At 34.6% G+C, this 17255-nt stretch overlaps 1 protein-coding gene across 1 annotated transcript in view; it reads left to right on the forward strand.

Annotated features, from left to right (window-relative positions):
* LOC131030495 (GTP-binding protein BRASSINAZOLE INSENSITIVE PALE GREEN 2, chloroplastic) overlaps nt 1-16865 on the forward strand; it is a 33400-nt gene extending 16535 nt beyond the window's left edge. The window contains exons 3-4 of the mRNA XM_057961338.2: nt 14469-14636; nt 15246-16865. Of these exons, the coding sequence (XP_057817321.2) occupies nt 14469-14636; nt 15246-15635 (558 nt within the window). The 3' untranslated portion in view covers nt 15636-16865. The remainder of the gene's footprint in view (nt 1-14468; nt 14637-15245) is intronic.
* The last annotated feature ends 390 nt before the right edge of the window (nt 16866-17255 follow it).

Raw genomic sequence — 17255 nt, forward strand, 5'->3', positions numbered from 1 at the left:
AGGCATGCACCATAAGAGAAGAGAACACTGCTGAGGGAGATAGGCTGCAGCAGAATGACACAGTGATCTCTAAGGAGAAGGAATCAATTATTTCAGTTAATGATTGCTTGAGTTTCTTGGTAGGAAATTTGGAGGTTGTGCTTGACAAAATCAATGAAATGAAGGTTTCCATGGATGATGTTGTGTGTGCTTCTAACACCGCCCTAGTTCCAAATCAGCAAGTGTGTAGAGAAGGTGGCATGGAAGATAGTCAAGTTCTTCAAGGACAACCAACCACTTCATCATACAAATCTGATTTTGCTCATACACTTGTTGGCTCACACAATTTGGAGAGTCAATTGAAAGTCACTGAAGATAAAATTGTTGCAGCTCTAACACACTTTGATGACATGTATGGGATGATTGAAAACACCTTTGGGAGGTCCAATTAGAGAAGAGACAAAAGGGACTCGAAGAGGAATTTTCACATTTGCAGGTGATCAAGGAGGGGATGAAAACAATGAAATCAGATTGTCTACATCTTCTTACAGATCGAGATCATCTTCTTGATCTTTCAGAGATTTATTCAGAGGCATTGAGAAAGAAGGAAGAAGTAGACACCCTTACCTTCAAGCTCTTGAACACTAAAGACACCCTAGAGACCACCCTAGTGGCACTACGTGAAGTAGAAAATCAGGTAGATGAGCTTGGTTTAGAATTGATTTTTCACATTCTTCTTCAGCCCAATTTGAAATCCCATCTTCTATGGTATCATCAACTAAAGTGCAACATTCAAATACAACAAATGTGGAGGACCAATAGGTGACAGGAGTAGTTGATGAACTTCATGTGGGAGAATTAGTACATGAAGATTTTGATTGCGGCCTTGGGATTGTTGCCTTAACAACTATGGAAGGTGAGCATGATGCTGACTGTAAATCAGCTGTGGAGGATGAAACTTCATATCTCATTGGCAATAATGATGGGGAAGCACATCAAGAGTTTGAACTCTTGAAAGTGGAGGAGAAAGATTCAGAGGAAAATGCAACTTTCAGCAAGGAGGTAAAGTCTTTGACAGGGAATGCATATGATTTTCAGCAGGTTACACTTCTTGGAGCAGCTCTTGAGCATGAGTACTCAACAAAGGAAGAAGTCAGACAAACCTCAAGCCATTTTGATAGCATAGATAAATCCATTGAATACCTCATTTGGATAGTCGCTTTGAAGAGGGACTAAAGAGTCCCAGTGTTGGAGTCTCAGCATCAAGTTTGCAAGCAATCAAACATGCACTCAAAAAAAAAAAATCAGACTACTTGCATTTGCTTTCGGATAGAGACCATGCCATTACAGTTGCAAGGAAGTTTTATAGAGCCATTGGTAGAGAAAGAGCAACAAGGAGTTACTACAAGGACTATAAAGATTAAACAAATCATTGATGGAATTAATGAGACTAGGAATATTGAAGAATTACCCAGTGCCAGCAGTAGCTCTACTATCACAGAGGTTGAACATGAAGATAACACTTGGGTAGAGCATGATGAGTGCAACTCAGTTGGGCTTGATGAGAAGATTTTGCATGGTGATGCGAACTTAACTCTCCATGATCTACATTGTGAGACTCTTGATTCATGTAGTGTGAATGGTAAATCTTAATATTGATTTAGGACTTCCATCGGAGTATGTTAATGCATTTCATTGTGATTACACTGTGAGATTCAGCCTACCTATTGATGACTTGATGTTTCGAATTGCACACAAGAGTGGGATGGATGGTTGGTATGAGATGCTTCCTTCTATGAAGGGAGCCAAATCTTGTAGGCCTTCCCGTTTGCTTCTTCGAGATGGTCTCTATTTTGGGATACAGGATAAGGAGGCGGTGTTCTGGCAGTTTGGCATTCCACTTGTAGCCAATGTAGAGTAGCAGGAGTTTTTAGATTTCAGGGAAGGTGGATGGCCATTTTGCCTGTGAGATCCAGGTGTTGCACTCCCATGGATAGTTATGTTACAGGGAGTTGTTAGTAGCTTGAGGATACTTTCTTTGGTTGATTTATGTAGGCATACTTATTCAGCCATTGCCAAAATATATTATGATTCTTAGACCTGGTATCCAAGGATGTACATGATAGATGAAGTGCTTCTCAGGTTGTTGCAGATTGATGACAATTATGTCAGAGTGGCATAGTGGATTAGTGGAGCCATATCTCTAAAATTTATATGGGATCTTGGTATTTCGACTTGCATACATGTGTAGATAGTAGTTGGTTTGGTATGCAGATGTAGATTGCTTGAGCGCAAGCAATTTTTGGGAACGACGGATTGTAATGTCCCCTTTTAAGCATCAACTATTTCTAAAATTTAGCTGACCTTTTGGTGCTTATCTCAATGTTCTTCAGTTCAGTGCCTCGCTTTATTTGTGGTGTGCCTTTCAGAGATCATTCAAGACTTTTTGATTCACACTTACTATTTTTAGTAAGTCACTTGGATGTTTTGCGCACACTTACTAATTATAGTAAGTTCCCCCGGGGTGGTTTGTTGGCATCATCTATATCTAGAAAGTGGATGGATTAGTCTCATGAATTGTTACCCGACATTTATTAGAGTTTAATGATTTAATTTAATTTTTAAAGTCTTATTAAGCATTGACTTTAATATTATTAATTATATTAAATGACTTTATGAGAAGGGGTTATAAGGGATTAAAGGAGTTAAATATATTAATCTCATAAGGTGGTTAATTAAAAGCCAATATGGAGAGATATAAGGTGAATATAGAAATTAATTCATAAAGTGACTTTATGCTAATTAAAAATTATATAAGGGGCCACTTCATTATTATTCCCAATTGCAAGTAAATATGAAAATTAAAAGAGGGAAAATTAAATGGGTTTTCAGGAAGCTTCCTTGGAGAATTATAAAAGCAGAGCAATCTTTTTTTGGTAATGAAAGGATCAATCCTAGAATAGGTAGAGTGCTTTCAATGCATATTGAATGGTGAATGGGGATGATTATCTTCTTCTAAATTGGCATGTTAATTTCCTCTCATCGCTTATTCTTTATTGTCTAAAGCCCTAGGTCCTCTTTGCATACTTACCTCTTACATTAGACTTAATGAAGACAAGTTTATTATGGCTTTTTCTTTCTTATGTGATCATCCAAATAAAAATCAACCCAAATACCATTCGAGGGATCCATTCTTGTATGGTCTATGAATTATCATTATCCTAGTCATTTCTACAAAAGGTTCATGAATGAACTAAAACGCATGTTACTTCTTGTATCTTTGAAATAAAACTTTTGTTTGGTTGACTCAAGTAACGTCCTACAGACAAGCTTGTTAGAGTAACATGGACTTTTATCTAATTTTTTATTTATTAGGTCCTTTAATTGCTTTTTCACTTAAGCTAAACTTAGGTGTTTTTTGTTATCTAGAGTTTTCTTTTCTAGGGTTAGTTTTAGATGTAGCTGAGCTTAATTTAGCTCCTCTTTTGCATTGCTTTAGTTCTCCTATTTTTAGCATTAGGATTTGCTACTAGGGTTTCATTCATCCTTTATAAGGATTCATTCATTCATTATAATTATATCTCCAATATTGTCATCTCCAATCATTCTTTGTGCAATAATACATAATTCTCTGGTTATAGAGCATATTATCTTTTATTTGATCTCTTTTGTGTGATAGGTGTTTTGCTTGTAGATGATTCTTGGTTATTGTGGTTGATCATCAACTTTTACATGGTATTAGAGTAGATTAGTCAAGTTCTTGTTCGCATGTTTGCGGCGTCCAACTTGGGGTGAATATTTTGTGCAGATTGGGCTCAAATGAAAGTCGCCATTGTGTTCGTAGCGTCAAAAAACCCTAAGATTGATTGTCGTTTCATCAAAATTGGAGCATTTGAAAAATTGGGTCAAATTGGTTGAGGGCACAAAAATCGAGGCAAAATCCAAAGGTAGCTGAAAAATATGGGGACTTTGGCGCAAAATAGAGGTCACTATCATGCTTAGAAGGCCCAAAAACCTATTAATCGCTTGTCCAAAAGCTGAAATTTGAGTCAGAAGAAAATTTTGACCATATTTTTTGTGGTTTGACTACATGGTACAAAATTTCATATGCGTATGAACTACAAAAAAGGTAGGTCTGAAAACTTCTAATGCAAGCATTTTTTTTAAAAATTTCATTTAAAATTTTATAAAAAAAATCAAATTTCAAAAGGAGGCATGTATTTTCCAAAAGGGGCTTTAAAACCTTAAAATAAAGTCAGCAAAGGGTACATTCATACCATCTTACAAGCCTACACAAACATTGATAGTGTTGACATGAGCACTTTAGGTGGCTGGTGCTAAATTTGGTGGGCCCACTAAAATAGGTGCTCTTTTGAATTTAGCATGCTCCTCTATTTTTAGTCCTTTTGCCCTTAAAACCTATCTTTAGTGTTTTGCTCATAACTTCGTCATATGGAGTCAAAATTGGGCAAATGAGATATTTGTCGGAAAGTTGATTCTAGTGCCGATCTGAATCTGGTGGTGGTTTTGTTAGATCCTGCACGAATTTTTCATGGCTAGCCTCCAAATTTAGCCTTCAATTTTTTGCTTCCATAGCCATAACTTGAGCAAACAAACTTCGTTTTTCGAATTCTACTCATTGTTGGAAAGCTCGCAAAGTCCTCTATTCAGATCTACAATCGATTTTTCTATAATATTCACCAGGCACTCAGTGATTTCAATTTTTATCATTTCTCAATTTTGTGATTTCTCAACTTATACAAGTGTAAAAGGGTTCACTTTTCTTGTTGTGGGTGGGGGGGGCGGGGATTTTCATCTTTCAAATTCCTATATTGCTCTAACCCTAGTCTAATGGCAGATCCTTCTATTGAGAAACTCACCCCTCTTAATTATCATAGCTAGAAAGACTACACTTACTAGATTGCTTCGGTGTAGGGGTTTATGGTCTTGTTTCGATGAGACCTAGCCAAACTTCACTAGTGAGTTTTAAATTGTTTAGGGTAGGGACTAGCCGGATCAAGCTATGGATTTGATTGGCCTACATGTTTTAGACAGTCTCCAGTTCCATATTGATTCTTGCACCACTCCTAGGCCTATGTGGTTCAAATTTGAGAAATTTTTTGTTGGTATTAATGAGTTTTGTGCACTTCATCTTGAGACAAACATACAACTTATTCATTTCCTTCTATTGAGCACTTTCTAGAGAAGTTCAAATCCATCAGGTCATAGTTACAGGATTTTTGACAAGCAGAAGATTGACAAGGAATGCATCTTCTTGATTCTGTCCAAGCTTAGAGGCCAATTTCAGTTTTTTTCTTCATCATTCTATTCCACCATGGATGCTTTGGGTACCACATTCACTATGCCTTCATTTGAGGTGTTTTGTGAGCGCTGGACATGGGAGTGGGCTGAGTTGTTACAACTTGATTCGGTTTTTGGTTCCAAATCTCAAGTCTTGGTTGCTCAAACTCCTAGATCTACAAGGAAACAAAAGAAGAAGCAGAAGAAGAGAGGCACATATTATACTCAGCCACCTCCAGTTTCAAAGTCATGCACATGATTCATATTCTTCCACCTCTTCCAAGAGGTCTTCATCTAGGAAGGAGAAGCCTAAGTGTGCTTATTGCACCAAGCCAAGACATGATGAGCATAGGTGTTATGCAAAGTAGATTGATGAGGTGAAAGAACTTCTCCGGAAGAATAATATTCAGCCACCTTCATCTAGTGTATCATCTTCCACCACCTTGGGACCTAGACATTTGGGGTCTTCATTGACATGTTGTGTAGACAAAATGAAAGACAATGCTCTCTTTGCATCGACACATTCTCAATCCTTTAGGTGGCTTTTAGATTCAAGAGCTTCACATCATATAGCATCATCAAAGGGTATGTTCTCTTCTTTTGAGCATCATTCTTTTCCACAGATTTTGATGGGTAATAACACTTACATGAGTCTTAATGGGTGTGGTTCTATTGAGGTTGATGGTGGCACATTCAATAATGTTCTTTGTGTCCTTGCATTATCTTCCAATCTCCTTTTCTTTTACCAAATTACTCATAGTGGGACAGACAAGACAATTTAGTTCACCCTTGATTTAGTGCTCATGAGAGATCTTCATAGTAGAGAGCTTGTTGCAGTTGGCAGTGTTTCATGCAACACAGTTGTATGTGTTCTCTCATTTTGCTTCCATTGAGCATTGTAAAGACATAAATGTTCTAACTCAATTAATAAAACGAAATTTCTTTATTCTTAAATAAATTCGTAATTCTCTTAATAAATTCATTTACTTCTCCTAGGTATTATCTGAAATTCGAAAAACAATATTTATTTAAGATTATTATGTACACAATTTTATGAACGATATTACACTTCTATATTCAATTAAGAAATAAGCAAGATCATAACAAGGATATGGTAAAGAACATAATTAAATCCATCTATTTCAATGGTCAATAAGTTACTCGGCCGAGTATAATGCCATGCATAGCAAATAAACATAGTTTGGAAAAGCAAACTATTTTCTCTATAATTCCACATTTGGCACTCGTCTCGGAAGATAAACTTTCCACTATCACATGTCTAGTTAATCATTCATCTAGCATGTCTAATTTTTCTCTGTTTATTCAATATCAACTACAATTTGGAAAAAGGCCAATCTTTCATTTTCAACATTTTAAAGTAAATCTAAATTAAGGTGTAACAGATGTATGCACATTTTGCATATAAACTAAATACAAGATTGGAAATATGAGTACACATTCTTTCGAATCACTTTTCTTATGTATTCTAAGTGTATGTTTATCATGTATAAACTCCAAGTTTTATCATTAATTCCTATGTTTCAGATTTATTCTGAAAGAAAATAACCTTAGTGATCTATTTCTGGTTGTTGTTTGAATGAATATAATATCATGTGAGCACTAATGTTTTCTGTTTTGATGTGTTTGTCTTAGATATTCTTCAGTAAATAATCTAATGATTACAAGCTCTGAAGTTGTCATTAATTCTAAGTGTATGTTTATCATGTATAAACTCCAAAAATTATCATTAATTCCTATGTTTCAGATTTATTCTGAAAGAAAATAACATTAGTGATCTATTTCTGGTTGTTGTTTGAATGAATATAATATCATGTGAGCACTAATGTTTTCTGTTTTGATGTGTTTGTCTTAGATATTATTCTATGTATTCTATGTGTATGTTTATCATGTATAAACTCCAAGTTTTATCATTAATTCCTATGTTTCAGATTTATTCTGATAACATTAGTGATCTATTTCTGGTTGTTGTTTGAATGAATATAATATCAGGTGAGCATTAATGTTTCCTGTTTTGATGTGTTTGTGTTAGATATTCTTCAGTAAATAATCTAATGATTACAAGCTCTGAAGTTGTCCCTTTTCAGTTTTAAGTTATGAGAAAACATGAGAACAGCAAACAAAGAAATCCAACTATATAGAAATCAGCATGTATATGCTTGCATATATGTATATGTGTAAGTATATATATATATATAAATACGTGCATATATATTGCTGTTCAGTGATTTATCACTGGGAATTATAGCGTATAACCAAGAAAATTAAATTAAGTTCATTCGCTTTTAATGGTAATTTGAACGAGAACAGTCACAACTTGTGTATTCTGGAACATTCTACATTTATGAAAATTTGAAATACTAGTCTACAGTTTCTTGATTTCCTACAATCTGATTTTTTTTACTATATATACATCTGAGTATACATGCATATATATATATATATAAATATTCATTTCACTGTTTACAAAAAAGAAGCTCTGAATCTATACAGAGATATTTGCCTATATCTAGTTCTGTGTATATTTAATATCACGTTTTCTGATTATTTTCAACTTAAAATTTTAGACAAACGTGAATATATAATATATAAGCCTTTGTTTCAAGCAGATTCATTCAATAGTTCTCAAGAAATAACAAATCAATCTACAGATTTCATGTAAAAATAAAATTTCATCATGGCATCTTTATTTACAAGAACGTATTCTAAAACAAATCTATATGGTTTCATATCTAGAGATCTAACATTATGATTCTAATTCCTTCATTTGTTATCGTCTAAATCTGATAAAAAAAAAGAACATTCTTTTCTCTTTAGATCTCTACAATAAAACTTTGCTGACTGATACTGTCGTTGTTATATGATCTCTATTTTGTGTATTATTATCTTCTTTCTATTTCACCAAGTTCTCAAGAATGTCGCTGTTCCTCAGGTGTGTCTGCTACTCCTCCATGTTCCGGGAATTCGACTCTTTTCCTGAGCATAGAATTATAAAAATCCTTCTATCTTTTACTATCGAATCCTTTTATCGTTCTTGCTGAACATATCCGAATGAATTCTAATGATGCGTAGGATTCTCTTATTTCCCACCAAAGACTAGGAGTTAGTTGGTTTACTGCCCACGCACTGGTGTTTTCTCCTCCTTTTTGGCCTACACCCACTGCTATTATTGTTTTCCATGTCACCCATGTAGCACGTCTAATCGTTCATATGGCACTTGGCTTGCGACTGTACCACGTAGGGCTTGTTTTCTACGGTTTACACCATGTAGTGACCGTGCTTTATGGCACAGTCCGTAAACTGTTTGTTCAAACACAATGTGGTTGTTATTGGGATAGTCGATATCAGTATCGACTCCCATTCACTCCAAACAAATGGGCTTTATTACTTTGCTTAGTCTATATATTATCGACTCCTCTTTGCAATGTATTTGATAATTATAACATGACATTAACTAAGTCTGCTATCATGAATTTGTTATTTAATAACATGCTGTTAACAAATTCCGCCATTATAATATATATATATATATATAATAATTAAATTTCATGATAATTAGATGTGTATATGTATATCATAATTATATATATATATATATATGTATATGTATATGATCGAATCTATATAGTCGTACTCATACACTTATATATATATATATATATATATATATATATATATATATATATATATATATATATATATATATATATATATATATATATATATATATATATATATATATATATATATATATATATATCAAAATACAAAAATAAATAGATAAGTTAAATATTTCACCCATCTGCACACAAAGAACGTATAAATCTATGATCAATATGCATATTTAACTTAATATTTAAAATTAAATCTTGTTTTGAAATAAGAAATATCCTTTTCACAATCACCCATGCAACTTCGAATTTAATTCAATCTCAAAATTAAGTCTTACAACAGACACACACACATATATATATTCGAAGGTGGTGTGTGAGATCCCATCTATTGTACCAAAGTCCATGAGCTAAGACAATTCTACTTGAATCCTGTTCTCGCCTTCATCCACGCTCACCCATTCCTGCATTCACTTGCCCCCAATTGCTCATTAGCAATGACGATCCCCAATTTCATAAAAACAAAATACTGATCATTCATTTGCATTTACATATCAAAAAGGAAAACAATTCAAGTCATTCCATTGCATTTAAATTTCCATTTCATTATCATCTAATTTTACTTAAAACTTCATTTCCATTTCAATTTCATTTCATAAATGAGAATAAGCATTATTTTCCTAATCAAATAATTATAGATAAACATGGTTCGTGACAAGCATGCAATCCCATCATTTGGTTCTATCTCTCATGCATCAAGAGTAAATAAAATATCTAAGGAGAGGTTTGGTCACTTGAACCTATGTGTGCTTCAATCATCCATAGTAATTCCTGAGACTTGTTTTGATCCTCCTCTACCTCTTGCTTCTTCAGAGATTAGTTCAGTTTAGCAGGTTGATTGTCCCCTTCCAGTTTCAGTAGAGTGGGATGAGTACTTGCTAGATATTATAGGATTTTTTGATACATCACACACTCCAGACATTGGGGACATGATTGAGGGTATTACATTCCTCCTTGATGGCAGTTTGAGCATTTCTGTCATCCCATCTTCAGTGCCTATAGAGGTTCATTAGGTATCTTCATAGTTGTTTGGATTAGCTTTAGTTGATCTGGCATATCATGATACAAACAGATGGATAGTTGGACAATTGTCCAGTCTTCCATAGCACAAATCCTGAGACATTTCCTTCCATCTCCTTTCATGGAGTTGTTTCAGCCTTGGCCGCTTGATTTGTTTCTTTCTAAGGGGAGGAACATGGTTTGCCGCTCTTGGATCTCCATCAGCATTCATCCTCGAGCCTTCATCTTCGGCATTGGAGCTTTTTCATTATGGTGGGGATACATTGTCTCTTCATTTCTTTTTCATGGGGAGAATCTTGATTGTATTTATTTGACCGACTCAGTACTTGGGGGAACATCTTGAGTCCTTCATGCTTGTCACATGTACTTTCTTTTTCTCTGTTTTGGAGAGGTGTTTTGTCCCATTGGGTTTTCTCCTTTTCTTGATTTGTGAGAGTTACATTGGTTTGTACATGAGTACTTTATCAGGCCTTAGTTGTCGTGACTCATTCATGCATGCATTTTGCATTCATCTTAGCTTCTTTAGCTTATCCCTAAGTTAAACTTAAGGGGAGGTGTTGGAGTAATTAGGACATTTTATTTAATTATTTATTAATTAGGTCCTTTAATTGCTTTTTCATTTAAGCTAAACTTAGGTGCTTTTTGTTAGCTAGAGTTTGCTTTTTTAGCTTTAGTTCTAGATGTAGTTGAGCTTAATCTAGCCCCTACTTTGCATTGCTTTAGTTCTCCTATTTTTAGCATTAGGGTTTGCACCTAGGGTTTCATTCTTTCATTGTAATTGTATCTCTAATATTGTAATTTCCAATCGTTCTTTGTGCAATAATACAAAATTCTGTGGTTGTTATAGAGCATATTATCTTTGCTTGATCTCTTTTGAGTGATAGGTGTTTTGTTTGCAGATGATGTTTGGCTCTTGTCGTTGATCATCAACTTCTACAAAGTTGCGATTCTCCTAAAACTAGATAATGCCTAGGCAAAACAATTCATATGACAAGTAATCATAAAACAATCATGTTGTCAAAATTGTCTTCACACAAACAAAGTTCACATCTATCAAAAGACATATAGATGCAGAATCATAACTCATGCAAAATCTGGCTCCTAAACAATGGTGTGTGCTATTTCTTTTCTTATGCTGCCAATTGCTGAAACTCTTCACTTCCATGTTGCTCTCCTTTGTCGCGCATCAAAGAGCTCCTAGACACACAATAGTCATAATGACTTTTCATCACTATCAATAAAGCTATAAACGAATAAATTAAAAATATAAATGTAATGTCCTCTTTTCACTCAGTCAATGTATGTGGGATGCATGAGCCCATTTCTATGCGCATATTGATGGGCAAGGCATGATTGTTGGAGAAGTATAAATTGGTGAGGATTGGTTCCATTCGTTTGTCCCTGATATCTGTATTAATTTGGAACGATTCCCTATAATTTAGGGGCATTTCCTAAATTTGAGGTCAGTTGCAGAACCCTCACCATTAGTTTCAGGATTTAGCCTATAAGGGAACCTCTTTATTGTTGACATTGTTCATGCCCTTGGAGATTTTGAGTATACTATTTTGTTATAAGTGCCTTGGGGAAAACTTAATCCTATTTCTTAAGGGTTTTTTGAGGGTTACAGGGAGAGGACCATGTATGCAACTTCTCATATGATTTGGGTGCCAGTTAGTTGTTTATAATGTTCGTCTTAGGTCCTTTTTTGAGTTGTTCTCAAGTATGGCTGATTTACTGATGAGAGGTCAAGGTTTATTGGCAATTTAATGTTATTATACTAGTGCCATGCTATGTGTTATTTGATTAGTGCCATATCATGTAAAAGTAATCTTTATTTTTTGACACTAAGGCTAGGTTATCAGGGTTTGTAGCAAGCCAATGAATAAATAGAGGTCATCCGACGTTAGGGGGATTATTCTATGCTTAGTTCACATTTTCAGATTTAGAGAGGGTGGCTACATCAGGCAGCACTTATCTAATGATTCAGGGATGAAAACTCTTGGATCTAGAGATTCAATGACTGAACCTCTCTGGTCATGTGTGCAATCTCATCTAAGGATACTATTGAGCTGAAAGCATTCTCTTTTCAATCGGTAGATTGAGTTTTGGGGCAGCCAAAGCAGCATTATACAGGAGTAGTAGTTCAGATTTGGAAAGTATCTTCTGCCAGGCGCTTGGGTTCTAATTAGTTCTATATTATTATATTGATGTAATTTAGCAGGTTTATTAATATTGTCACTCCATTCATGTATTCCAGCAGATTTTATCAGTAAAATAAAGCTCCAGGCTTACAGTTAGGGTTACTTTGTGCGCTGCATGGTCCTTTTCTTCCTGGAATCATTTTGATTTAAAAAAGAAAAAAGATAAGAGTGAATCTCATAAAACAATGTTAATTAATAATTAATACGTCAACATAATCCATAATTAACCAATAAAATTGTATAATAACCATATGAGGGCTAATATCATAGTATAAATTTATCATCATCAAGTCAATTAAAATCATGAAATTTGCAGTCTATAATGAATTTTAGCTATATTTTCCTGGGCTTGACTCTGTAGATTTTTATTGCCAATGTTTCAGATTAAACTCCATGATCCATCATCAGGGTATGAAAGCATGAGAAGAGAGAACTGTGGATTTTAGCAAACCCAGATGGCTAAATTGCTTGAGGGAATATTTTTGATCCTTTATTATATATAAATCAGTTAACGAAATAATATACACTATATCATTTAATAGAGTTGTTTCTAAGGAAATTATATAGACAATATACTATTAATTATGAAATAAAACAAACATAAGAATAAAAAATAGCATCAATTACGGGTCTGGTAAATCCCTTGATTCTCTTTTCTCGTTCTTTCATACCTTGATGATGGATCATGGAGTTTGATCTGAAATATTGGCTCTAAAAATCTACATGGTCAAATTCAGAAAAATATAGCCCAAAATCATCAAATCAACCGAGTATTCAATTAAACATTAAATCCAGTTACTCATTCAAATAGTGTTACTGATGAATTAGTACATAATTATTTAACGAGTCAAAAATATTTATCTGTCAGCATAAAATGAGAGGTTATGATGTCCAGCACGAACTTAGCAGGTTCAGCTTTTAAGGATCTTGGTCTAATGCTACATAAATCCCAAGGTGATCACATCTGGAAAGATGACCTAACTCCAATCTTGTAGATTCAGTTTAATTCTAGGAAGTTCTAAAAACTTGAGCATCTAATATAGATTCAGTATTCTTTATTAATAAATGTTCTTCAGACATATCTATACAAGATTGTCAGCCATTCTTGTCAGCTCCGTGTATTTGATAATACCCTCTTGCAATCTTTCATTAACTCTTGAGCAGTCCTTTTGTCTCATAAGGAGCCAATAAGTTTTCAGGAGTTTCTATTGATGATACACATCTTACAAGTGATCAAAAACCTCTGACAATTCCTTCAAACTCACATATGACTGTGTAAGCCGCCTTGATCTCCACAAAGATTTGACTAAACATTATGCAATCCCTTCTTACTTGATTATAATAGATCTGTAGATGTATTTGGATGACTGTCCTCTTCAATGTTTCATTTTTCCTTTTGAAATCTCCCCTGAATATCTATAATGACATTGTAGGCTTCCTTGGCTTTGGCAAGGCTCTTTCCATGTTTACACCCTGCAAATGGTTTCATGCACCTCCACAACTCCAGAATGTGTCAAAATGATCAGTAACCAAAGCTCACAGGACTCCCAACCTTAAACATTAACACAACCATTATTCTGACTCACAACTTAACTCCTTCAAATGAAGTTTCCCTCCCTTTTGTGAACGTGAGCTTTTGGAACCTTTTAAGGTTTATTTGAAACTTTATGACAAGTAAGTGATTTAACATAAACAAAGGAAGGCACCTATTCACTTTTCTTTATATGACACCACATTAAACTTTATTTCAAGACTCGTAGAAGACTTATTAAGGATCGTGACCAATAAGGGACTAAGGGACAACTGAAGACTCCTCATGAATGATTGAGCCTGGTAGGACTAAATTTATCAACAGGTATCATGCCAAATGTTAAGGGGTATCTATTCCATCATATGGCACACAACTTTCTTCTTGTCTTATCTGCTTGTGTGTCAAGTTTTGAACCTCAATCATCATTTCCATTCATTCCTTGCTTACTACTAGATTGCCGCATAAGAGTCCAATAGACACAAGGAAAATTATACTCGTAAACCAATCCTCATAAGATATTGATCTCTAGTGAAAGTAGACAATTTTATGGCAAGTTGACAATTATATGAGATCTTTACTAAATGCATAAAGAATTTTACCAAATATACAAATCATTTGGGCTGTCAACCAACCACAATAATCGCATTCTTTGGAACTGATAAGAGAGAATGTTTTGACTAGAAGTGCTTTAATTATGCAACTGTGGTTCTTAAAAACTGCTTTTATTGTTAATATTTCATATTGCAGGTGGGTCAAGCTGTACATGTAGGAGGATTGATGAGACTTGATGTAGACCAAGCTTCAGTTGAAACAATCTATATAACCGTTTGGGCTTCGGTTCATGTATCCATGCATTTGGGTAAAGTGGAGACTGCAAATGGGATAAAAGAAAAACAGTTTGGAGTTAGATTGCAGGTATATCACACATTTCCTGTTTAATTGACTCTTAATTTAGAATATTTATTTTTATGGGCAGTATTGCTTTAGAAGGTGATTTGGCCAATTGGATTTATTTTATTCTTCCTTTTGCTGGAACCTTAGTCTAGCTGCATGTTAACAGTTTGGAGTTAGATTGCAGGTATATCACACATTTCCTGTTTAATTGACTCTTAATTTAGAATATTTATTTTTATGGGCAGTATTGCTTTAGAAGGTGATTTGGCCAATTGGATTTATTTTATTCTTCCTTTTGCTGGAACCTTAGTCTAGCGGCATGTTACTATACACGTCAGGAGTAATTCATTAGCTTCATTTTTCACTTTCTAGTTGATTAGCACACACTTTTGAATTCAGATAGTGCGGAATCACATCTTTCTATCTTTTCAGGGATAAGCCGTTGCCAATACCTAAAATGATTTTAAAACTAATTATCTTCTATTTCTTTCGAACATCATGTTTTTCTGTATTGCAAATCATGTCTCATATTTATGTTGATATTAAAACTTGATTGCATGTGAATAAAAGCATACCGTTGTCATGTTTGCTCACCACTGTTGTTTAAAGCTCAGACTTTTGATTGTGCAGCCACCTATTGGAGAAGAAAGAGTACGGGAACTTGGTGAATGGAAGCCAAATAAAGTAAAAGTGTCAGGAAATACATGGGATGCGAATTCTGTAGATGTAGCTGTAGCCGGAGTTGGTTGGTTTTCTTTGGGCCTTAAAGGTGATGCAAGTTTGAGTTTATGGACATATGACGGAGTAGATTTTACAGTGCGTGAACCATTGGTCCTTGATAAGGCACCCTCATTGGAAAGGCCGGGATTTTTACTCTCTAAGACAGTAACTAAGGCAATTAGTGAGAAATCTAAGGTAAATTCAAATGATTCAAGTAAAAGGAAAAAAGCTAAATCAAATAAAGGTAATACAGATGATTTAGCAATAGAATTGCTTGAAGAAGAATTAGGTAATGCTTAAATCCTAGCAGTGTTGCCTATTTCAATCTAATAAGAAGGGGTCATATGTATTTTAGTTTTAGTTTTGGAAGGTATAAATTGGCATATTATTGTATCACAGACCCGTGTAAAATTTCTTTTTATGGAAGCCTACCAAATTTACATAGCCCTTCATTTGTGGGAATTATGTTGCTAAGCTATCCTTTGTCCATCAGCGACTTCTAGAAGCTTAAACGAATTTGTGTGAGGTGAATATGGAGCTTGTTTGATCTACTGCACTACTGTCTAGAATGCATGTTAAACCGGTCAAAATTTGTATAGCTAAAACTAAAATGTATCAAAGTGGTTTTGGTCCGATCATGCTTTTCAAAAAGCCTTAATCCAAAATTGCGTGATGTCAGTTTGTACTATAAAGTTAGCTATAGGACTTCATCGATTCATAAATCCACGTTGATTGAGGAGGGGCGGTTATATGCACAATGCACTGGTCTTGGCAAGATGTGTGGACTGGATATAGCTACCTAATAATTAGACTGGTCAACCCATTTCAAATGTTGAAATGAAGCATCACTTGTCTACTCTGAAAGGATTTTGTCGTTCAAGGTGGATCCCATATTGACTTACATACTGAATTGACAAGAGGCGTTTGTATACTTATGTATGATACACTGGACTCGGTAAGAGTCGTGGACTTGATGTAGACCTGTTTATTGCATGTTGCAAACGGTACTGCGTAAAGATATCCCAACTTTGAAAAAGAAAGAACAATTATTAAGTATAGCATTTGTTACATTAATGAAATGATCTAGCTATTATACAAGGGTTTGCTAGATAAACACTACTTGGTTATTGGTAGTTGTTTCCAAAAGAAAGTTATCTACATAACAAAATATGAGAGAAAATCAAGTTTGCAATATATGTAAGGCGGTTGTCAAATGGTCTGCCTATGATTCTATTGTATAAGGAGTTGTTATTGGAGCGGGTAGCAAAGAACCACAATTTTTACCAAGCAAGAGCATCTGGAGTTTCTAGAATCAGAAATTTATGCGGACCAGGATGGTCAGGGGACAGACTAATCAATTACTAGCTGCTTAAAGAAGCAGTAGATTTCAAGTGAGCGCGTTGGTACCAATTTTTATAAAATTTTCCAACAGTCTTAACTCAAGTCTCTTTGAAGTGTTGCTTTGTATTTTGTTATCCTTAATAATAAGGGCTATATCACAATAAATAGCAGACCAGTTCTTATTTATGACTTAGTTTTCGTTTTAATATTATCTTGATTTTACTGATAAAGAACATTACAGCAAATTGCATCTTGAGTTTGAAGGTGAAATATGACAAATTAATGGAAAAATATGACGTATATGTTAATTTCATGTCCTTCCGTGTCATTTCCATTAAGTTCCAAACCATTGGCCCTTTCTCTACTTCGAGGTCTCGACCTGGTAGAAGGGATGCCGCAGCAATTTCCCACGATTCGCTAAATTGTTGATGATTGGTACATGCAATATTCTTATCAAACAAATCTTTGTAGGTGGCAATGGGAAAATGGTATTATGTGAACATATACTTTTTGACTGGTGGTCCTTTGGTGGCTACATCAGGAGTTACGAAAGTTTTATTTTTTTGATTGAAGATCTTT

Source organism: Cryptomeria japonica, chromosome 2 (assembly GCF_030272615.1).
Source record: "Cryptomeria japonica chromosome 2, Sugi_1.0, whole genome shotgun sequence".
In the NCBI taxonomy this organism is placed as follows: Eukaryota; Viridiplantae; Streptophyta; class Pinopsida; order Cupressales; family Cupressaceae; genus Cryptomeria; species Cryptomeria japonica.